Raw genomic sequence first — 25,664 nt, 5'->3', positions numbered from 1 at the left:
CCTTACATGTTCGGTGATTTTGGAGTATATATATTAAAAAAAAGAGAAAGATAAAAAATAATTACTCCATATTCAATTTTATTAAAAAAAATCATATTCGCATTCAATGTTTTAATGTTTGAATAATAATATTATTAAAGTTTACAAGAATTTTTAGCTTTAATATGGTGTCATAACTACACCACATTTAATTTTTTTTTCATATTGTCGTTTCTTATTACATTTGGCGCCCAAAGTATAGAACCAATTACTACTAGTATTGATGATAATAAATATAAATAAAAATAAGTATAATAAATTGGCCTGAGTTACATTTATTTCTTAGGCCTGAAAAACTTTAATACAAAGATATATTGAGTTGACCCACCCCACCAAGTAGTCCGAAACGTATACTCAACTTGCCCCACTTTCATCTTTAAAATCCTCCCCACACAGTCCATTTTCTGACCAGCCATTAATTCCTCATCTATGGACTTAAGTGGCATATCTAAACCTCCAAAATTCATTTGAATCCTTCTTTTTTCTAATTAAAAATGAAGTTTTTTAATCTCTTGAAAAGCAGACATGTCAGATCCTGCTCCTCTCCTTCATCATGGGCCTGGCCATCCTGCCACCAACCCAAAACCCTCTCTTTCAGAGTCACCGCCACCAATACCAACAATAACAAAAACAACGATGATGATGACAACAACATGAGAGACATTAACTTAGCGTTAGTGTCACAAACTCCAGAATCGTTCTTCACCGAGTCACCAGACTCGGCGAGCTTCTCGACAACCTCGGAGTTCTCCCGTGGCGTGGACCCCATCGAGACGGTGATTCGCGGCCTGCGTTCGGATCGACTCTTCTTCGATCGGGACGATGCAAGCTTCATGTTAGAGGGCAAACCGACGACGACCAGCCACCTGGAGCCGTTCAAAAACAGCGTCGTTTTGACGATGGACTCGGAGGACCCTCACGTGGATTTCCGCAAGTCCATGGAGGAGATGGTGGAGACTCTCGGCGTCGAAGACTGGGAGAGTCTCGAGGACCTTCTGTGCTGGTACCTGCAGGCCAACGCCAAGAGCAACCATGAGTACATCATTGGCGCTTTCGTCGATTTGTTGTTCTATCTCGCTGTTCCAAATTCACCTTGCTCACAAGACTTTGAACATTCTCATTCTCGTCCTTTTTCTCCTTTATCGTTTTATAGTTCTTCTTCTTCTTCTTCTCCCTCATCTTCATGCAGCACTCGCTGTAATATAAAAGGTGAAGTGGAAGAGGAAGAGGAGGAGGTTGGTGCTTGTAGTTCTTCTTTTTCTTTAGCGCAGGGTAAGGAGGAGATTACACCTGAAGATGAAGTTGCTTCATCTTCTAACAACTGATTTTAATGGTAGTGGACTGAATTGTATGTAAACAATTGGCACAGGAAAAGAGTATAATTAGTGACATCAAAATTTTAATTTTTGTTGCAATAGTGTGTGACTTCCATGGTTTTCGCCTTGTTCCTCTCCCTCACACAATCTGTGTGCCGTTGAGGCCACACATGTGGGGGAATAGCAAGTGTGTGATACTCATAGGCCTGCTTAATTTTTGTTTATTTGAAATTACAGTCAGACATTAAATGTCAACCTTTTTTTTAATGAAGATTAATTTAAACATTTATTCAGAGTATCCCTACACATATAACCTAGTTGAAGTTTTCAATTTTACATGAAAAAACTAACAGAATTTGATTACATGCTATGCAAAGATATATTAGTTGGGAGCATAATAATTCTAAATCATGTAATAGTTTTTCTTTTTTGAGAGACTAATCTCTTCTACTAGCATAATGTTTATACTTTCATTTTATGCGTTATGTTTATTTTGTTTTCACTAATTCTCATACAAATTTTAAAAGATTAAAATAAGAATAACTGTTTTGTAATTATTTATAAAAACTGGAAGGAAAAACTAAACTTGTTTAAAATTATCGGCGCTTAGATTGTCAATTTATATTTCCTGATCAGCAGATTAGGACATGGGAGTGGAAATTCCTATTTTTGTCTTAATTATATTGTGCTCTCCAAGATGGTAAACTCATTAATTAATTATTGATTATCAAATCCATATCCATAGATTATACGAGTATGTATATGCGGCTATATGCCTAAGTGATAGTTAAATCATCTGTTGCTTTCGCTACGATAGACAGTTTAACTCTCTTTCTCAATCTGAACGTTAGTTTTGATCAGGAAACATTACGGAGTTTATAGAAATTGCTAATAAATGTACCACGTACGATTTATAGTAGAGAAGAACTCGTTAGGTAGTGCTTTTGCTTCAACGGCATCCTGTCATTTATGACATAGAGAGTTCCATGTGAGTAACTTGTGATGAGCTTTCTTTTGCAAATGATTATTAGTTTGAGTAAAAAGTAAAAAGAAAAGGTGAAGTTAAGTGGACCAAAGCTGACGAAAAGAAACGCAATTCTTGTGAAATATTGAGCTTCATGTGACCTTGATGTGGTTTTGTACAGACAAAAATATGTGTTGAGTTTGTGTGGTTAGTGACTTTTTGTTTGGGTTGTCTCTAACTCAGTAAAAATAAAATAAAAAATAAATGATAAATGATCATTTTGATTTTAAATGTATAAATCACAATTTAATTCTTATGAAAAATTCTTATTTAATATTTTAATGTATAAAAAAATATGACAATTACCTTATATCATATATAATCAATTTGGTTTGTGAATATAACAATTTAATGTCAAATTGATATATAAACATACAACATAAACATAATAATAAAATGGTCCTATAAAACTTTAAAACATCACGCATTTCACAAGTCCAAAAATTAAATCAGAAATTTTTATCTTTCAAACACTAGATTATTAATCATTTACACATTTATAGACCAAAATCATCATTTTGAAGTATAAATCCAAAGCAACACATACCATATATACACGGGTACGTAGTTCATCCATCATTTTTAGGTTATCCACCATTGGATATGGTACAGCTGGGTCCATCAAAAGTAGCGTGGTGAGGAGATCAAAACCGTTGGTTTTGAATTGGGCAGTCATTATCAAATGATGGGTACAAATCCAGCGCAGAATTTTGGCCTGGTCCTTGCTGAACTCTGTACACCTGCAAGAAGCAGCATTATCATGGTCTTGAGCCAGGCAAAAGAAACCGAGCATATGAAATTATTAATACGTACGTACATATGCATATCTATATATCATATTCTTGTGTTGAAAAACATTGTCTTCATATGGCAATCACGTATGTCAAACTTGGAATATAAAGGTTACAAGAATCTAATATTTACCTGCCTGCAAAATCCAGCAAGAGTACAAAAAACTGCTCTTCAGCTTTGTAAATGCCAAAAAGATTGCTCAGATGGAAATTGGAGCGACATGTTTGAAATTTTCATGTTCTTATTACGATTTTTTTTAAGAAAAAAATAATGGTTTTTGTTTTTATTTCTGGTGGGATTTGGTGTGACAATTATCTCTGTATACCACCTAATAGCACAAAGGACATTATATCTTTGTCACTCACTTTCAAGTTTCAAGCATACTAGGGTTGTTAGAAAAAACAAGAGTAAGCAAACTGCAGAAAGGTGAAGAGAATAGTCACCACCGAGAATCCATTCAATGTATGGTCCCTAAAAAATTGATAGTAACAATGAAATGTTCTTTTCCACAAATCCCAATTCCTAAGGTATGTTTAAATTTGATTATTTTAAAGGAATGAATTATTTTTCAAACAATGTTTCAATAAAAATAAATATAAGGTTAAATTAAAGTTTTTATCCTTCAATTTTTTTTTTGATTCAGCTTGTTTTTTAGTTTTTCTTGTTTAATTAGGTTTCCTATATTATTTTTTTATTTAATTAGGTTTTGTAATTTTTAAAGTAGTTTCAATTAGGTTTTTCTGACAATTTTGACAAATGACATTATGTGTATAATGTATGTGACCTATTGAGGTGTCCTTTCCCTTTCTTTGACATGTAGACATAGACTTAACGTTGTTACTTGTTAGTCAAAATTCACATTAACAACCTAATTGAATCTATTTTAGAAATTAATTAAAGGATCTAATTGAAGTAAAAAAATTAGAGGACTAAATTGAATAAAAAATAAAGAACAAAAATGTTAATTTAATCTAAATATGATAATTTTAAATGCAAAATTTACAATTTTAAACACGTGTATTTTTTCCATCCACCCTCGAAATGAAATAAAGAAAAAAAAACAGTACAGAGCATTACTAGAATTCAAAGAAAGAAAAAAATGTTATTTGAATAACAAATTGTAGAACAAAGAGAGAAAGGGAAAAGTGAGAGAGAATTAATGATATGAAAGACAGAAATAAAAACAAAGAAATAGTGTTATATAAATTGTTACATGAATTATTATATAAATAACACATTTCCTTCCGAAATATTGCTTCAAGTCCCCCACCCCCATGAAGTGAAATCCTAATTTTCCACCCTAGCTAATTGTCTTTTTTCTGAAATCAATAATTGTTTTTTTTTGTATTAATCATCGACCTATGTTCTAAAGGTATATACATAAACAAATTTATAGTTATGTGAAGTTGATTTAGAGTTAGGCATAATAATAATAATGATGATAGTTAGCTTGCCGTGACCTATTTAAAAGATTCCTTCCGCTGTCTGTATTCAGCGAAATATCACTTCAATTTTCATATACGTGTCTGTTGATTTGGGCATGCTAATTTTTGTAAGCACATCCACTTGAATTTCCAAGCGTCAAAGATTAAAAAATGAAAATAAGGTGGCGATTTTTTTAGATATATACCTCAACCACATATGCTAGCTATAAACAAATCATGATATGTTTGTGATTCGGAGCTGACCTCTAAACTCTTGGGTGGGTTTGGTTTGTGTTGCGACCAATAATAGATTTAGACACAATTTGGATTCGAATTAGATTTCATCAATTTCTGATAGTAGTAATAAATATAAGTGAGTTAATTTAATTTGTCGACATAATATATAAAATTTAATTTTATCAATAATTAAATTAAAAGTTAAAATTATAAAATTAAATTAAAAGTATATTTTATAATATATATTTCAAACTAAATAATATCAATATAAATATCATTTCCATTTATATAAATTATTACCTATTAAATAAAAAAATAATATATATTAGATTTTAAGAAAATATAAAACATGATTATATTAGTATAGCCCTAAAGTATAACAAGGATTATATACACAGGATAAAAACTTTTACATAATCATCCAGTTATAATTTATCATGATAAATTTGTTAATTTTTAAAATAATTATTTTAAAATAATTTAAATAATGATGTATGATTAGATATAATATCAATATATATAGGTATTAAACTCATTAATTTGAACCGAAAATAAATTAATTAATACTTGACGATCAGTTATCTGAGACAAAGAAAACTAGAACCTTTAACTCAAAACGAGGAGTAGTGGGACCTTAAGAAAAGCGTCAAATAAATTTGGCTTGAGTGTAACCGTAGCTTGCTTATGCTACCCTCCACAACTCATGTCCCATATTCCCCCTTATGGAATGGCTAATGTTATAAATTGACGAAGTTTGAAAGAACATTGTTCAGGTTTCTTAGATTTAAATATGATTGTCGTCTAATAGTGAAGCTTCTAAACCATAACAATACCTTTTTTAAGGTCACTTTCACGTACGGATAGTCCACTACTACAATAAAAGCTTACTACATCGGTTATTTGTAGCGTACAACATAGGTTGTCGACTATCGTCGAACCAGGCATCGTAGAAAGTGTGGATGTCTATGATGACGGTTATATTGAACCATCGTAGAATGTATAACATTCTAAGACGGGTTCCTACCCAGGACCGTCTTAGAATATACCACATTCTAAGACGGTCTTAAGGACAATCGTCTTAGAATGAGATACATTCTAAGACGGTCTTAGAGACAACCGTCTTAGAATGTATTATTTTTTTAAAATTAATTTCATTTTTTGTAGTCATCTCCATGCCAGCTACATTACAATGATTGACACCAATTCACTGTTACTTAAGTGCCATGTAATAATTGATAAAAATGTGTGACCATTCAACTAATTAATGTGTATGAAAACTCTTTTTGTCTCTAACTATATTATAACAATCATTCATTTAGACCATTCTAATGTGTAACAAAAGAAATACTAAAAGAAATATATCCTTGCATACTTAAAGATGACTAGAAGATATGAAGAAAGAAAGAACCTTGACATCTTCTCCACCAATATTCTGATGAAAAAAACTCTTGACAAAATTCTGATCATAGACCAATACCAAAGAATTAAAAAAAAAATCATATTAGTCTTCTAATATAGGACATATAACTCAAGCAAATTTTATACAAATTTATGTTAAATTATAGAGAAAATAATTTATAAAATTTATAATTTCTGCTACAATAAAAATTTAACTTATCTATCAGTAACTACCCATGGGTGGCATACTAAAAAGGTGGCATTGGAGGCATCCCCAATCCACCCATTGGTGGTGCAGGCAAAGCCAGAGGCAACAATTGAGCATATATATTCTGCAATAGGAAAACATTATATTCAATCAGTATTTAGTATTACAAAGTTCCATCAGTTAAAGAGTGTTTAATAAGGAGATAGAAGTTATTCACTGAGTTATTAGAGCAGGTAACATAACCCCAAAGTCCAGCTAACCCTGATCTGTTTTTAGCATCTAATTCTAACCCCAAAGAACAATCTAAATAGAACAATGTCCATCAACTCAAGAATGAAATATAACTGAGTAGAATTTTTAAAAAGAAAAAACTTACAGGATGTTGAGGATCTGCAAGCATAGGACCTCTAACTGAGTAGAATTCACTCATGTTAGTAAATTTTCTGAGAGTCAATAACTGACTTTTGGTTATTACAAAACAACAACAACATTTAATTATAAAAATTAAATTAAAATTAATAGTTCAAATTGCATATTGAATTACGAATCTCACATGATTTTTTTTAAAAAAACCTCTGAATATGGACTAAAATGAATATTTTTTGAAACTCAAACTAAAAAAATAAATTTAAATTCAAGGAACCAAACATAAAAGTGACCATATTTAAGAGGCAAAAAAAATAATTAAAAAGAAAAAGAAAATTGAAAACCAACTTAATTCTGTAATTACTAATGTCAAAGGGGATTAGCATCCCTTGATGTGTGTTCCACACCCGAGTATTATTAGGCACTTGAATGCAGCAAGGTTATCCATAGGACCTTATACAACAGAATGACAAGATGTCTAGAAAAACCATATTATTTTCTTTTATTTTTTGCATAGGAAGTGTATGCAAGCACCTGTAAATCTTTTGACTTTCTAACACAGTAACACCAAAACCAAATAAACTCTTCCAAATTCTACATAACACAAGCAGGCAAAATCATGAAAATTGCAATTTTACAAAATCTGACTCAAGTCCAACCTCAAAAAAAGTGTAACATTTATTATACCACATAACATGATATCCAAGGCTCTTATGCTACAATGCTTGTTAGAGTTGGGAACGGACTAGGTCTAACTAAAACTCAAAAGCTAGATCACAAGCTGGATTCCTTAGATCATCAATTACTTTGGCTATTTACCTAGCCGGTGAAGAATCATAACAGATTTTTAGCAGTTACTAGATTAAACAAAATTTCAAGATAGCCTAACATGGCAAGCGGAGCAGGTTGAACATATTTTTCAATGGACAAAACTGAGATCAAGTTCCTTATCCTTTGCATCAAGTTCTCTTATCAAATAATGGCATGTGATTGTTCTTTCTAATATTAAATAACCTGCATTGAAGTCCGTGTTATAGATTTTTAAAGGAACATTCAAGTGTCATTATTTGATTGGAGAACATGATGGCAAGGATATAAAGAACTTGATCTATGTTTGGGCCTTTTCAATATCATCTACATGGTGTTTCCCTGTTTTGCATGAATGGATATTGTAACTGTTGATAATGTACAATCATTGCTTTAAAGAACCCAATAGCTCTAACCTTTAAAGACTCAATTTCTGCCAGTGCAAACCCCTTTTGGTAAAGTGCTCTAACCTTTAAAGACTCAATTTCTGCCAGTACAATCATTGCTTTAAAGAACACTATCATGTCATCATTTTCAGACAAACTACTACACAACCATCTTCTGTAATAATAAACATTCAAGTACCAAAATCACAGTTAATCATGCAAGGTTGGAAAATCATATGCCATGTCAAATTGTCAATGGCAGAGATAACTAAAAGTAAAGGGAACATGGATAAGCACCTCCACTTCCTCATCTTCATGGATAAGCACAAACAACTCCTTCCATTCCAAGCACTCTTCATCACTTTCTTGTTTTAGACCCCAAGCACTTTTATTTTTGCATCTCGTACCTGATGGACAAGTCAAGGCCAACAAAGTACTATTAGAACAGAAGATAGCTGAAATCTTCAATATATACTTTGTGACAAATCAGAACTGTAAGAGAATGTTTTCGAGATTTGGAGATATGGAAAAAGAAAAACAAGTATAACCCTCTCCAAGGTCACTAGATATTCTTACAATAAAAACATAAGTGTACAGATCTTCTGCTCAATAAAGCTAAAGCCAAACTTTATCTATCACTCTTCAATCAAATTATTAATAAATTGTTTTTGATAAAATAAATTTTGTTAGAGATAAATGAAGGAAAATACTGGACATAAGGTGTCTTACAAAGCATTTAAGAAAAACGCACACACACACTAGAACAAGAAGAGAACTTGGATTTGTCCTTCTTGCATTCAAGATAATAATGGAAGATTCTACAAAAATGAGTTTTCAATAATAGAATCGTTAAATCCAAAATATTCAAGAATTAGAGTTCCATAAGGACTTAAAATTGCAAGTCTTACAAATTATAAGGCTATACAATATTTCAACTAAAAGAATAACCCATTTAAAAATATTTAAAATAATTATAAAATTGAACTAGATAACAAGATACATGCTTAAGCTCCCTTTTTTATATATATAAAACATGCTTAAGCAAAAATAAATTCAAAAAAGCACACATATTAAGACAGGTCAAAAGCAAAACTCTAAGTGGAAATTTATGATAGGATAAAAAACAAGGAAGCTATTCTTCTGAATGTAACTTGCATACCTTTTCTTCTAAGCATTCAGAAACTGTCTTCTTGGAAGACGAGGAAGGTTTCTCTCTCTTGTCCTTGTCAACCTTTCAAAAAAAAGTAATAGGACAATATGATTATACATTAATTTATATCATATACTTTTCAGCAGTTGATACATCAGCACAGCTTGATGCTTGTTCAAATGAGGCACATGTTGTGTAAAATCATAGAGAACCGAGAAAGACATTAAGGCTGGTAACAACATAAGGTAGAGAATAACCTTATTTTGGGGAATGATGCAAGAAACCCGATACCACACAAGATGCTTTTCTGGATATTTACGATCCATTTGACCAGCTAATAATAGTTTCCCATATGATATTGATCCCACCAATACAGATCCTTGTAGAGAGATCTGTTGAAATAGTACTACAAATGTTATTACATTTTCAAAATAGTCCAATGGAAATACCCAAAAGGTCAACGGAAAGGAGAATAATATATTTTAGGAAGTTTGTCTTTTGTTGGAGGACCAAGATAAAATCCTTCTTTGATACTATCAGTGAGCAAACATCAATACCATAACACAAATTGACATTTAAACCTTAAGGAGCTAGGTAGGGACTATAAACCAGTTACATACCCTAGAACTAACGTTGAGGACTTAAAGGAATCATTTCCCATCAGTGGACCATCTGGTTGAGAGAAAAAGGATAACCAAATGATCTCCTAGAAATAAAGGCAATCCCTTCCGTACCGACCGATTTTGCTAACTCCTCAATCGCTCGAACCACGGGTGACAGTGACACTCCCTCCGTGGACGCTGCCACGTGCTCGAACGCGAAGGCGAGGAGCACGTCGCCGGTGAGGACCGCCACGTCGTGCTTGGTCGGCTTTTCGGGGCGAAGGTCGTCATTTTCCATACATGGCAGGTTGTCGTGGATGAGCGACATGGTGTGGATCATCTCGACGGTGCAGGCGGCGGGGATGGCGGTGGCCTCTGTGCCACCGACGAGCTCGCATGTGGTGATGCAGAGCATGTGGCAGACCCTCTTGCCGCCGGCAAGGAGGGAGTAGCGCATGGCTTCGTGGATCTTGTGTGGGTCCCTCAACGCAATGGCAGTGTCCAAGGCTTGGTTTACTGTGTGGGCCTTGGCAATCATGTAGCCCTTGAAATTGAAGTTGAGCACCGTGTCTTGGAGTTGAATTTCCTTGGTTGTGACTATGTGTTCCTTAGTGGGCACAACAGAGACGAGGATTGGGGCTGGATTGGATGCGGACCACTCATATATAGGGCTTTTAAATTCAATTGAGATAACAACAGTTTTTTTAATAAAACCCGTTGTAATTTTTATGACCAACACACATTCTAAGGCAGTTTTCAATAACCGTCTTAGAATGTGTATTTTTCAGTAAGATAATTACAAAAATGTCACCGGTTCATTTTCTAAGGCAGTTCCAAAAGAACTGTCATAGAATGGATGTCGTAAAAACACACATTTCTAGTATTGATCATGTATATATCATCCGGATTGTGATTATAGTATCATCCAGAAAGGTTAGATAGTAAAAAATTTATAACGGAAATTTATGCTACATGTAAGTGGTATGTGATCTACCCTCATGTGATGGACTTATTAGTTCTTATATATACATACATACATACATACATACATATATACATACATACATACATACATACATATATATATATATATATATATATATATATATATTAAATCCAAAGCCAAGTCCAACTATATATATCATATGGTAATGAATGATAAGCTTTAATGAGACATGCGAGAAAGGAGAGAATAGCACAAATAAAAATGTTAAAATGAATATATGATTATACAAAAAGGAAAAATAATAATTATAAAAAAAATTGGAATATTACCAATTGAGGAAACGATGATAAAAAAAATCGATCAAGATAATTTGATCATGTATGAAGAAGGCAACTAAAGGCATCAATCAAAATAGTAGAAATAGTCCAAAGAGATCTTATGGTAAATAATATTCTTAACTTTTTTTGTTTTTAACCATGTCAAATGACATCATGTAATCTATATAGTCAATCTTACCTATTAGGATAAGATTTTTCTATTATTGTTATTGGTTTCAAATTTTCAAATATATACATGTATGAGAATTGAGAATCATAGACAAAATACCTAACAAAAAATATGTTTATAATAATCTTTCTCAAGTTAGGAAGTAAATAGTCCTAAGGGCATCTACAATGAGTGATTGTTTAAATGGATTACTTATCTTAAATTTTTGAATCCTACAACACCACGTATATTTAAGAACTTTACACTAAATTTTATTCCAATTCTAAAGTTGTTAGAATAAGTACTTAATTTGAGTCACATTAAATTTTGGATTGAAAAAAGTTTTTGTTTTTTTGGTAATAATCAATTAAGCAATGTTTTCTTATATAAGCAATTCACTTAAGTAATGCACTCTCAAGTCATCAGTTCTAATGAAAAAAAATGCTTTAGTGTAAGTGGATCAATTAGTTTGTGAGGCTACAATAATTAACTTGATGAACCTAGGTTGAACATGTTCTATGACAAACATGGCAGTCAATAGCTATATGTTTGGACCTCTCATTACAAGTGAGATGTGAGGTTAACTATATTTTTATTTAGGTTAAAATATATTTTTCGTCCTCATAAACATAGAAATGTTTGAAATTCATTCCTCCAAAATTTTTAATATGTTTTTTATCTTCATAAAATTAAAATGTATCATTTTTTGGTCCAAACATAGGTTCTAGTAAATCTAAACCTATAATGATCACTTTTTTACATCGGTTATACATATAACTGATGTAAAATATGATGCTTTTTACATCAATTATGCATATAACCGATGTAAAATAAGTCATGCACGCAGGTTCAAATGTTCAAACCTTGCTCCAAACCAAAAAGCAACACATTTCAATTTTGTGAGGAGGAAAAACGTACTGAAAATTTTACAGGGACAAATTTTGAACATTTACATATTTTTTAGGACGAAAAACATATTTTAACATTTATTTACTATCACAAAAACACCATGACACTTAGCATAGGGACCTCAGTTGTTCTTAGCAGTTGCTTGAGACATAAAAGCTTTGAGGTCAATGTGGCTAAGGCACTATATTCTAGCTCAACAAAAAGCCTAGCAACCATGAGTTGCTTTTTTTATTTCCATGTAACCAAGGTTGTGCCAATGAAAACATAAAAACTAGTGGTGGGCATACGAGTTATAGAAGAACTACCTAAATCTACATCAACATAGGCTAAGACTCATAGATTTGGTTTGGCAAGGAAGAAAATGCCTTCTCATGGGTTCCATATTAAGTATCTAAGTAAATGATGAATTGCTTGGAAGTGTGGGCTCCTAGGCTTGCTCATAAATTAACTTGGATAGTATATAATGTAGGTTGTATACTTGTAAGGTACATAAATCTTGGATGATATATAGAAGCATCAACTAGAGGATTGCTACTTACATCATTCATAGGAGAGGTTGAATCCATTAGTATAGGGAAAAGGTTGGGAAGAGTGAATTCCATGTTTGCTAGTAGTTGTAACACATGTTTTCTTTGACATGGGTGAATGCCTTGCTTTGATTCAACTATCTTATGAATATCCCAAGAAATACTTGAGATCACCTTTAACCTTTAGCTTGATATGGGACTCCAACATCTTTGAAGTTGAATCCAATAGTTCAGAATTGGGGCTTGCAACTATACTCTCTTTGACATAAACAAATAGCACCACAAGAGTTGTGACATGTCCATTTAGTGATCCAAGATGTTTTTGTTAAACACTATTTGAACCCAAGTCTAACAATGGTGTTAGAGAACTTATAATACCACTGGTGTAAGGCCTGCCTTAAGTCGTATATAAACTTATTAAGTATGAACACAAATTGTTCTCCCTTGATTAGATAACTTAATAGCAATTCCATGTACACTTTCTCATTCAAATCTACATTGAGGAAGGCGTTATTGATGTCTAGTTGGAGTAAGTATCATTGTTGTTGGACTACAATGGATACTAGCACTCTTACTGTGGTAAATTTGGCTAAAAGTGAGAATGTGTTGATGAAATATATTGTTGTTAGGGTTGCTTATAAATCCATGTGGCTTTTCATGGAGGGTATGTTTTTGCTAGATTTTATGGGATAAACAGGGTTAGTGTTTTGTGGTTCAGGCCTTTGATTTATAGTGATTTTTACATTAGGTATCGGTTTAGGAATGACAAATTGACTTTGTGTATTGGGGAATAATTGATTGGAATGGTTCCTAAAGGTGAAAGTATCCTCATGGAATATAGCAGCTTTGGAGATGTGAAACTTTTGTGTGTGCGGATTATAAAGTTTATATTCTTTTATAACTTGTGGGGTATCATCATTGCTTAACTATCTAAATGTTGGAAGATGAGGAACAAAGAAACAAGTTCTGTCAGAGAAATAGGCATGCATGGAGTGGAACTTCTCTCTAAATACCATGTTGAACCTCGGAGTATATTGGATTTGAGAGATCTAATTTCATTTATAGAAAAGGATAATTACAATTGAACTTCAGTTACCAAAGACTGAAAATGAATTGAACCAATTCAAACATAGTTTAAGACTCGACTTAATAATTAACTTGTTGAGCTTGGTTTATGAACCAAATTAGTTAAATTTTAGTTCAAAGTTGAGCTTGTTAGATAAATGAGTTAAACTTGTGTTACAAATATATAAATTTGATTGATTCATGAACCAAATTGATATATAAATTTATTTATTCATATCTAGATCTATCTATCAATCTATATATATATATATATATATATATATATATATATATTAAATATTTTATATTATTGAATACCTATAATTATTTTTCTAGTTAATTTAATATTTTTTGTATGAAATGAATAAATATATCATGTACAATAATTATACATTTAACATATACATATAGTAATATATTTTATATTATTAAATTGATATAGTTAATTTTTTAATTAATTTCATATTGATTTTATTTCTGCACAAAATAAATAAATAAAACATGTAAAAATAATTATGATTTAAATTGAGTCGGGCCGTTCATGAATTTAAATCAAGTCGAGTTCTAAAGATTCATATTAAACTCAAGTCGAACTCTGAACTAAATCATTTCTAATCGAGTTGAGTCAAGATGAATCCATTCTGATTCAACTTGACTCATTTCCAACCCTATATACATGCATGAAAACCAAAACTAACTAACTCCTCAATAGTAAAATTGGCTAATAAAAATCATGTTGTCTAATACAATTTTTAGTTCCCCTTATAGCATGTGAATATTGAATGTGAACACCTCCCAATAGAAATTCAAGCATTTAGTTTGTCATGTTATAAGGGTGGGCACACGTCTCGATAAACCAAATGACCTAATCAAGTCAAATTAAACTAAAAAGGAAAATTCACTTTGGCTTGCACTGTTAGTTTGGTTCTATTTTTTAAATTACAAACCTAATGATATTGAACCTGTGGAACCAAATTCGATCCAAACTAACCTGAACCCATATCATTTTTATTTTTCTATATTGTATGGTTCAATGATTTTTATTTTGTTTAATTCTATAATTCTTACTTTGAGGCTATTCATCTACTTTCTTTTATTTTATTGCAATTTTCTATTTTTTCTCCTATTCTTCCCCTATTTTTTCATGTTTGTTTTTATTTTATTTTATTATAGACTCAATAAACCTAGTTGGTTCGGTTAATGTTGTAAAATAAATTGAAAAAACTAAATTAATAAAAAATGATTCATATTGATTGGATTAGATCTAAATATTCCATAAATTAAATCCAACTCAACCCGTAACTACCCGGTATTATGTTATTCTCCTTTGTTTTTATTTATAAGATTTAATTAGCTAATTCATTGTATATGATTAAGAAAAACAATTAATTTAATTGATAACAATAAATTTATCTTAAATTGATATTGTTTTCCAAAGCTATTTGTGTCACTAACACTCTTCTTTTTCTTCTAATTATTTTCTAATACAAGGATATTTTATTCTAAAAACAAGAATCATTATGGATTAGGTCTTATAAAGAAGAACAAACACCATTTTAAGTCTTATAATTAGGAAGAGAGCAAGCAAGGCCGCCGTAGGCCCTATTTGGAGTTGGGGTCGAAGAGGGCCCATATGCATGGTTAAAAGGGGCAAAAAATTATTTTAAAAAACATTATATAATTGTATAATAATTTTTTATATTATTTTTATAACTAGATTGAAATTATTGTTTTATTTCATATATCTTTTTGTTCAAATTAAAATGTGACATGTGATTAAAAGGTATTAGTATCTTGTTGGTTGTTAGTTTTCTTCTTCTTTTGCATGTGTTATTTTCATAAATTCATATTGAATAATTTTTAGCTTATAGTGACATATCAACATTTAAAAGAGTTATGATAATAAACTTAAAATTTTTATTTTTTAAAACAAAGTAAAAAGTACAAACAAAAGCTAAAATTATGAAGGAAATAAAACTAATTGTTAGTAAATTAATAAAGAAAAAAATATAAGAAAGATTTAATATAAAATAATATTTTATCAATAATAAACGATAGCAATTGACCTAGAGCATTTTATTTTAGAGAGCAAATATAAAATTAATATTTTAAAAATATATAAGTAAATTAAAATAATAAAAAAAATGTGCCATATTCATTCCAAGTATGCCCAAATACGATTAAAAAAATATAAATCTACCTTTTTCTTAACCCAACCTTTCCCACCTTCTTTGAGAAAGGGGGCTCTCGAGAGTCAAATGATAAATGATAACGCAAGAGCAAATTTAATAAAAAAAATATGATATAACTTTTTTATATTTATTAAAAATGTTATTAGTTAATGTCACAAAACCTATTATTTTAAATGAAACTACATATATCTATTATATAATTGTTATATTTTTAAATACTTAAGTGTAAAAGGACCCTATTTTAATATATGGTTCTGGGCCCATAAAATCTCAGAATCAATCCTGAGAATAAGATGCTAGTCTCTTTTATTGAAATAGCTTCCCTTTCCATTTTTTATGGATATACTAACCTTTCTTAGTAATCATATTTCATTTGAAATAAGTTAAACAATGGTTGTTTTACTTCCTCATACAAAGTAGAAATAGTTCAAATTACTTGAATCATTCCTTTTTATCTATCTTTTACAATTCTTATGTAAAAATGAAGAAATATAATAAAATTTCTTGATCTTAATAATATAATTGATGTCTCCTATTTTATATTTTTTAATTTCTACTTAATAATAAATGCATGTTAAATTAATTAATGATCTTTTTCTAATATAAATTAAGGAAGTTTTGGTGCATTTTTTCCCGTAAAAATGAGAGTACTTTAGACAATTTTTTATATTTATTTAATAAATAATATTAATTAAATGAACATTTAATAGATAGGGGGTTTTAAATACACATTTAATATTAGGTATTTAAGGAAAAATAATGGATTTTAATGGTGTTATTCATGAGTATTTGAATATATTTTTTTAGTGAATGGGCATTTGAATTTTTTTTACTCTAAACATGTTTTTTTTATCTATTTAATAAATCTTATTATTTAGTTGAACTTTTAATTGAGAGTGAGTTTTAAATGCACATTTGATATTAGTAATTTAGGAAATGTTATGGTTTTAATGGTGTTGTTAATGAGTATTTGATTTTTTTTTTATAAATGAGCATTTGATTTTTTTTTTACTCTAGAATTTTTTTTCCATTTATTCAATAAATCATACTCCCACCATCTCATTATAATTATTATCCTAGGTTGTTTAACATATATCAAGAAAAAAAAGTAAAGGATGGTAATAGTTTTACAAAATTAACCTCATATCATAATTAATTTATTTATAGATTTTGTTTTCTATCATTAATATTATAAAATATATAAGTGAAATCAGATAATTAATGTTATACAACAATTATAATGGACTACTATTTAGTTGAACTTTTAACTGAGAATGAGTTTTAAATTCACGTTTAATATTAGAATTTAATGAAAGATGATGAATTCTAATGGTGTTATTAATGATTGTTTGAATTTAAATATTCATTAATTGATTATTATTATTATTATTAAATGAGTTTTATATTTACATTTAATATTAATATTTAATGAAAGACAATGAATTTTAATGATGTTATTAATAAGTATTTGAATTTTTTTGTGAACGAGTATTTGATTTTATTACTCTAGACAATTTATTTATTTATTTAATAAATCATAGTATTATTTAGTGAAACTTTTAATTGAGGGTGAGTTTTAAATTCGCATCTAAATATTAGAATTTACTAAAAGATAATGGATTTTAATGGTTTTATTAATGAGTATTTGAATTTATGCATTCATTAGTTTATTATTATTGTTATTATTAAATGACTTTTAAATGCAAATTTAGTGTTAGTCTTTATGAAAAGAATGAATTTCAATGGTGTTATTAATCATTATTTGAAAAAAAAAATTGGTGAATGAGTATTTGGTTTTACTCCCGCGTCCTTAATCAGAAGATTTTATTTAGAAATTTATTTGTTCCTTTTTATAAGATTTTTTTTTAATTTCTAGATGCATTAATTATTTTTTTTCTATATATCCTTACTTAATTATTTCCTCTCCAAAAAATAAGGAGAAGCAATTAAGTTGATAGAGATAAGAAAAAGATAACTTTGGAATAATAGTATAATTAATTGATAAGTTTAATATTATTAACTAAATTAACTACTTTGCAAATTAGTTGAAAAAGTCTTATAACTAAAGATAGAGGATGTATTACTCTAAAAAATTATTTATTTAATAAATCATATTATTTAGTGAAACTTTTAATCGAGAGAGAGTTTTAAGTGCACATTTAATATTAATATTTAATGAAAGATAAGAGATTTTAATGGAGTTAGTAATGGGTATTTGAATTTATGCATTAATTAATTGATTATTATTATTATTATCATTAAATGAGTTTTAAATCCACATTCAATATTAGTCTTTAAGGAAAAATAATGTATTTTAGTGGTGTTCTTAATGTGTATTTGAATTATTTTTTTATGAATATTTATTTATCTGTTTTTGCTCTTGAAATTTTTATTTATTTAATAAATCATATTATTTAGTAGTACTTTTAATTGAGAGTGAGTTTTAAATGTACATTTAACATTAGTATTTCAAGAAAGATAATTTACTTAATAAATCATATTATTTAGTGAAACTTTCAATTGAGATTGAGTTTTAAAAGCACATTTAATATTAGTATTGGAAAGGTAATGGGTTTTATTGGTGTTATGAGTATTTGATTTTTTTATTCTAGACAATTTTTTACTTATTTAATAAATCATATTATTTAGTTGAATTTTTAATTGAGAGTGAGTTTTAAATGTACATTTAATATTAGTATTTAATGAAAGATAAGGAATTTTACTAGTGGTATTGATTAGTATTTGAATTTATCCATTCTATAATTTATTATTATTATTATTATTATTAAATAAGTTTTGAACTCACGTTTAATTTCATTATTTAAGGAAAGATAATGGGTTTTAATGGTATTATTAATGAGTATTTGTTTTTACTCTAGACATCATTTATATTTTTTATTTAATAGATAATATTATTTAATTGAATTTTAAATGCACATTTAATATTAGTGTTTTAGGAAATATTATGGATTATAATGGTATTATTAATGAGCATTTGATTTTTTTTGTAAATGAGCATTTGATTTTTTATTTATTTATTAAATAAATCATATTATTTAGTGGAACTTTTAATTGAGAGTAAGTTTTAAAAGCCCATTTAATATTAGTATTTAATGAAAGATAATGGATTTTAATTGTATTATTAATGATTTTTTGAATTTATACATTCATTAATTGATTATTATTATTATTATTATTATTATTATTATTATTAAATGACTTTTAATAACACATTCAATATTAATCTTTATTGAAAGATAATTGATTTTAATGGTGTTATTAATGATTATTTGAAAAAAAATTGGTGAATGAGTATTTAATTTTATTACTCTAGACATTTTTATTTATTTATTTAATAAATCATATTATCTTGGAAACTTTTAATTGAGTGAGTTTTATACACACATTTAATATTAGTATTTAATGAAGGATAAGGGATTTTGGTGGCATTATTAATGAGTATTTGAATTTAGGTATTAATTAATTAATTAATTATTATAAAATGAGTTTTAAATTCACGGTATATCGTATTATTGAGTTTTAATTAATGAGTATTAGTATTTAAGGAAAGATAATGAATTTTAATGGTATTATTAACGTGTATTTGAATTATTTTTTTGTGAATGATTATTTATTTATCTATTTTTGCTCTTTAAATTTTTATTTACTTAATAAATCATATTATTGAGTAGTAATTTTAATTAAGAGTGAGTTTTAAATGCACATTTAATATTAATATTTAAGGAAAAATAGTTTATTTGATAAATCATACTACTTGGTTCTTATACATAAGCAACAAATTGACTTTTTCTTTGATCCTATTATAAGAAACAATGACGAGTTTTCAAACTTATTAAGATTTCTTTTATATCCTTAATGCATTGTTAACTCTATTTACTAGGCATTCACTTATTGGACGATGAGTATTAACAGTAAATCAAATCATCACTTACAACATTTAAACTTAAGAGCGCTATTGGAATAAAATTTAAATTATGGTAGTATTAAATGCGACCATCACCTTCCTTGATCTTGATGATTTGTCTTATATTTCTTGTATATAGGACTAAAGCTAGTATTATTTATGAACCTTTTAATTGAGAGTGAATTTTAAGTGTACATTTAATATTTGTATTTAAGGATAGATAATGGATTTTAATGGTTTTATTAATGAGTATACAAATTTATGCATTCACTAATTATTATTATTATTATTATTATGGTTATTGTGGTTGTTGTCGTCGTCCTCATCATCTTGGGTTCAACAACAATTTTGCTTAAATTATATGGGTGTCATTAGCCTAACTAAATTCTGCATACAAAAAACTAAACATAAGTTCTTTCGTTACATAGATCGTTCTCCTACCTATGAATGTAATATGACTAAATCATTATATCAATCTGATGAGTTCATTAATTTATTACTATGCATTAATTATTATCTTCAGAGTTTTTAATTTTAAAAATAAAATATCATATTTTAAAATAATAATAAATTATACTACATTTATCCGTTAATACATTTTTTGCACACTTTTTCATGCAAAAAAAAATAGGGTACTCTAGACATTTAATTTATTTATTTAATAAATCATAATAATCAATGTAACTTTTAATTGAGAGTGAGTTTTTAATGTACATTTAATATAAGTATTTAAGAAAGATAATGAATTTTAATGAGTATTTGAATTTTTTTTGAATGAGTATTTGATTTTTTTACACTTTTTTTATTTATTTAATAAATCATATTATTTAGTGAAAATTTTAATTGAGGGTGAGTTTTAAATGCAAATTTAATATTAGTATTTAAGAAAAGACAATGAATTTTAATGGTGTTATTAATGAGTATCTGAATTTATGCATTTATTAATTGATTATTACACGTTAATTTAATATATTTATAAATTTTAAGTTTAAAAATAAGTATGTTTTATTTAAAATAAAATTAAAATACCTAAAGGTATTAATTCATAAGCATTGCTTAAACCATCATTTGTAATTACCTATAGTGTATAAGTTTTCTAGTTTAAAAAAATATTGTTGTTTTTGTTTCATTATAATTGTCGTTAGATAATTCTACATAAAAGAAAAATTAATAAATGGATGAAAAAGGATAATAAGTTTACAAAATTAACCTTATGATCATTATTTTTTTAAAATTTTTGTATCTCATATCATTAATATTATAAATGATATATATGGGGAAAAAGTTATTAATGATATATTCAAAAACTAAAATGACAGTTCTTTTAGAATATATCTTTTTTCTTACATGACCACTACTAAAAACAATGTATTCCACGATGCGCATTTAAAGTTGGTTGTCACAAAATCGTCTTTGTTTGGGGCGGTGCCATTTTTGTAAATACTGACAACATTTTAAAGACGATTTTCACAAAACCGTCTTTGAATAGTATAAAACAAACACGGTTTTTGCAAAATTGCCTTTGTTTTACACTATTTAAAGACGATTTCATGAAAAACCGTCTTTGAACTTGGGCAATTTTAAATTTGAACATGTGCGACTCTTCCTCTTCTCGCTTCACTCGCTCTCCTCTTTCCAATGCCCTCTTTCTTCTTCCCAGTGCCTTCTCTCCTCTTCCCTAGGCTCTCGAGAAGACGCATCTAGTAAAATGAGGATGGAGGAGCTGCGAACAGAGCTCCTCAACCGTGGACTGTCCACCACCAGAACCAAACCCTTTTCATTTTCTTATTAACCAACCAAACAACCACACCATAGCCCACACCGTAACTCCATGTTACCATCCTTACCCTATCATTTACCTACTCAGAAGCGCTTTCTGCCACCGCTCCTTTTTTTGTCTCTCTATTCCGCTTTCCCCTTTCGCTTGTAGTGTGGCCCCACGACACCATCATCACGCACCCTTCCTTCCTTCAACCTTTATCCTCGGTATTGCAATAAATCACAAAAATGGATGCTTAAAAAAAGTCAAAGCTTGAACCTTTATGTTGCTTTAGCTCTCAATACTTCTCTGAAGCTTGCATTCCCATTGCTCTTTGCGCCAATTGCCGAGTTGTCCCTGCCAGCAACGTCGGAACTGAAACCCAAGCTTGGTGTCGGATCCGGGTCGGGTCGAAAACCAGGAATAAGGAGAGTGGGTTTGAAAGCTGAAATTGATACTTCACCACCTTTAGGGTCTGTCAAGGAAGCGGTGAGCAAGAGAGGCCTTCATCAAGTGGGAATGTGGATGCATGAATGCAGTTGTTGGGCATCCTTTGCTTCATTTGATTGTTTAGGGTTTCTTCATATTTCCTTCATTTTCTAAAATTTTTGTTAATTAATTTTTAATTCATATTAGTGATGAGTTCCTTTTTGAAAAATCTAGTGATTAAGCCATATATAATACATCTAATGATTATTTTGCAGTTACAACTTACAACCTTTTCAGCTAGTTTATTAGTTTAGAGCAAACTTCAGATTTGGAAATTTATTTTTTGAAGGTTAAACAATGGTTGGGATCTCCCTACTAATTTATGTCCCTGTTGTGCTAACTTTATTTCTCAAGCTTCTTCTTCAACGTCCCTTCCTATTTGTTATTAGATTTAGAATAAAATGCAACATATAAATGGTTAGGGCCTAGCTCTCCAGTATTAGATTCAGAGCAATTGCATAGTTGGAGAGACTACTATAAGTAGAGATGCATCCCACTAGACTCGCTTGTTGCTTTGCTTCTTCAATGGGTATTGATGTGATCCTTATTAGGAGTGGATCACTTGGTATAGGTAACGAAATTTGGATAACGCCACTTCCAGAGATGGAAGATAAGTCAGGATAGATGCCACAAGGGTTCAGCCTCGATAAGTCCGAGATTGGTTCAACAAGGAACCCAGAGAGAAGCTCTCACAAAATACACACGTATTTTCTTAAAATTGCCAAAAGTCCTTTTTCTTGAAAATGAGTTCAATACATATAGTGTAGTTGAGGTGCAAATGAAAAGGAACCAATTTTATTTAATTAAAATTACAAAAAAATAGAAAAATATTTGACATGGGCCTTCAAATTAGTTCGGGCCTTCAACAACAACCAGGATGATTCTTGGTAGTGCCTCTGGGCCTTCATCCTTCTCCACTTGGGCCTTGTCAAGTATGGTTGATACCATTTGTTGGAGGGTATCCTCTGACTGTTTGGTCCTACTCCTAGTCATAGTTCCCTATATTTGGGCAGCTTTGGGATTCTCATCATTCCCTCCTTCTTGGAAAGCATTTGCCCTCAAATCTTCAGAATCACCACTTGCAACAAATGGAGTCAAGTCAGCAACATTAAAAGAGGAACTTACTCTATACTCACCTGGAATATTTATCTTGTAAGCATTGTCACTAATCCTCTCTAGTACTTGGAAAGGTTTGTCTTCTCTAGGTTGAAGTTTGGACTTCCTTTGTTCAGGAAACCTTTCCTTCCTCATGTGTATCCAAACCCAATCACCTAGTTCAAGTACCACTTTCTTCCTATTCTTGTTGGCTTGCTTGGCATAACTTTCATTCTTCTTTGCAATTTGAGCCTTCACTTGCTCATGCAATCTTTTCACATATTCAACTTTAGCCCGTACATCCTTATACTTAAAATCAGAAATGTTAGGCAATGGTAACAAATCAAGAGGAGTCAAGGGATTAAAACTATACACTATTTCAAATGGAGAGTGTTGTGTAGTTCTATGTACAACTCTATTGTATGCGAACTCAACACGAGGCAAACATTCTTCCCAACTCTTTATATTCTTTTTAATCATAGCTCTAAGAAGAGAAGATAAAGTTCTATTTACTACCTCAGTTTGGCCATCGGTTTGAGGATGACATGTGGTGGAAAAGATAAGCTTTATTCCAACCTTACCCCATAATGTTCTCCAAAAGTGACTGAGGAACTTGGTGTCTTGGTTCAAAATGATGCTTCTTGGTAGTCCGTGGAGATGCACCACTTCCTTGAAAAATAATTCAGCAACATGGCACACATCATCATTTTTGTTACATGGTATGAAATGTGCCAGTTTTTAGAACCTGTCAACCACAACAAAAATAGAGTCCTTTCCATTCCTCGTCCATGGAAAACCTAAAACAAAATCCATAGATAAATCAGTCCAAGGATATTTAGGAATAGGCAAAGGAGAATAAAGACCATGAGGCATGATTCTAGACTTTGGCTACTTACAAACAATGCATTGTTCACAAAACTTATGCACATCATGTTTCATATGTGGCCAATAGAAATGCTCATGTAACATGTCAAAAGTCTTTTGAATCCCAAAATGCCCCATTAATCCCCCCTCGTGGGCTTCTTTCACAAGCAATGTTCTTATGGATCCTTTAGGCACACATAATCTTTTTTCTTTGAAAAAATAGTCATTATGTTGAAAGAAATCATTTTGAGCAGTATGTACACATGCAGAATATTTAGAAACAAAATCTGGATCATGTTCTTACAATTCTTTAATGTGCTCAAACTCAATGAATTTAGTTTCAAGAATAGAGAATAAAGCATACCTTCTTGAAAGTGCATCAACAACTACATTGGACTTACCTTTCTTGTGCTTGATCACATATTGGAATTGTTCAAGAAACTCCACCCACCTGGCGTGTCTCTTGCTTAGTTTTTTTTGCCCCTTGAGATGCTTCAAGGATTCATGATCACTATGTATGACAAGTTGTTTGGGTAGAAGGTAATGCTGCCAAGTTTGTAATGACCTTACCAACGCATACAACTCCTCGTCATATGTGGAATAATTAAGGACAATCCCATTCAGTTTTTTACTAAAATAGGCAATGGGATGTCCTTGCATTAAAACAACCCATATCCCAACCCCACATGCATCACACTTAATTTCAAAGGATTTGCCAAAATTAGGTAATGCAATAATTGGTGCATGCATTAATTTTTCTTTGAGTGCAGCGAATGCATGTTCTTGTCCCCCCCCCCCCCCCCCCCCCCATTTAAATCCTATATTTTTCTTGGAAATCTCAGTAAGAGGTGTTGCCATAGTACTAAAATCCCTAACAAATCTTTTGTAGAAACTTGTCAAACCATGAAAGTTACTAACCTCACATACAGTTTTGGGTTGGCCATTCTTGAATGACTTTCACCTTTTCTTGATCAACCTGTACTCCCTATGAGCTAACAACAAAACCAAGGAAAACTACATGGTCCAAACAGAACACACATTTATCCATGTTAGCATACAAGCTCTCATGCCTAAGGGCCTCTAAAACTCTCCTCAAATGAACAAGATGTTCATCATGGAATTTGCTGTAAATCAAGATATCATCAAATAAACCACAATAAATTTTCCTAGAAATTCCCTTAACACATGGTTCATTAATCTCATGAAAGAGCTAGGAGCATTGGTCAACCCAAAGGGCATAACCAGCCATTCATACCACCCATATTTAGTTTTGAAAGTTGTTTTCCATTCATCCCCCTCTCTAATCCTAATTTGACGATACCCACTTTTCAAATCAACTTTAGAGAAAACACAAGCTTCATGCAATTCATCCAACATATCGTCTAGCCTAGGAATGGGATGTCTATACTTTATCGTGATGTTGTTGATGGCTCAGCAGTTTGTGCACATCCTCCAAGTTCCATCTTTCTTTGGCACTAGAATAACTAGAACAACACACGGACTCAAGCTTTCTTGCACCCACCCTTTTTGCATAAGGTCTTGCACTTGCTTATGAATCTCCTCAATCTCTTGTGGATTGCTCCTATAAGCTGGCCTGTTAGGTAATGACACTCTTGGAAGGAGGTCAATTTGATGTTCTATGCCTCTTGAAGGTGGCA

General features: G+C 30.3%; 2 protein-coding genes across 2 annotated transcripts; one reads left to right on the top strand and one right to left on the bottom strand.

The window, feature by feature from the left end:
- The first annotated feature begins 370 nt into the window (after positions 1-370).
- On the top strand, positions 371-1,622 carry LOC114394002 (transcription repressor OFP13-like). The gene has a single exon (XM_028355541.1). The coding sequence runs from the start codon at positions 534-536 to the stop codon at positions 1,362-1,364; it is 831 nt and encodes a 276-aa protein (XP_028211342.1). The 5' UTR covers positions 371-533; the 3' UTR covers positions 1,365-1,622.
- A 4,856-nt stretch (positions 1,623-6,478) lies between these two features.
- Positions 6,479-12,692, bottom strand: LOC114376173 (heterodimeric geranylgeranyl pyrophosphate synthase small subunit, chloroplastic-like). Its single transcript, XM_028334141.1, has 9 exons — positions 12,630-12,692; positions 12,484-12,517; positions 9,817-10,382; positions 9,405-9,539; positions 9,157-9,228; positions 8,405-8,433; positions 8,028-8,172; positions 7,339-7,398; positions 6,479-6,562 (listed from the first exon to the last, which is right to left on the bottom strand). The coding sequence occupies exons 1-9, from the start codon at positions 12,690-12,692 to the stop codon at positions 6,479-6,481; spliced, it is 1,188 nt and encodes a 395-aa protein (XP_028189942.1).
- Positions 12,693-25,664: the final 12,972 nt, after the last annotated feature.

This window comes from Glycine soja, chromosome 2, assembly GCF_004193775.1.
Source record: "Glycine soja cultivar W05 chromosome 2, ASM419377v2, whole genome shotgun sequence".
Taxonomy (NCBI): domain Eukaryota; kingdom Viridiplantae; phylum Streptophyta; class Magnoliopsida; order Fabales; family Fabaceae; genus Glycine; species Glycine soja.
Note: the sequence above shows the minus strand (reverse complement) of the source record. Positions and strands in the feature narration are given on the sequence as shown.

What these genes read in the sequence shown, in the direction of transcription:
- LOC114376173 (XM_028334141.1), bottom strand. Translation starts at nt 12,692, where the DNA reads ATGGAATTCACTCTTCCCAACCTTTTCCCTATACTAATGGATTCAACC. An exon ending in GCATCATTCCCCAAAATAAG is followed by an intron (nt 9,229 to 9,404) that starts GTTATTCTCTAC and finishes TTTTTTTGAAAG; the next exon opens with GTTGACAAGGACAAGAGAGA. An exon ending in CAGAAATTGAGTCTTTAAAG is followed by an intron (nt 7,399 to 8,027) that starts GTTAGAGCTATT and finishes TGTGTTATGTAG; the next exon opens with AATTTGGAAGAGTTTATTTG.
- LOC114394002 (XM_028355541.1), top strand. Translation starts at nt 534, where the DNA reads ATGAAGTTTTTTAATCTCTTGAAAAGCAGACATGTCAGATCCTGCTCC.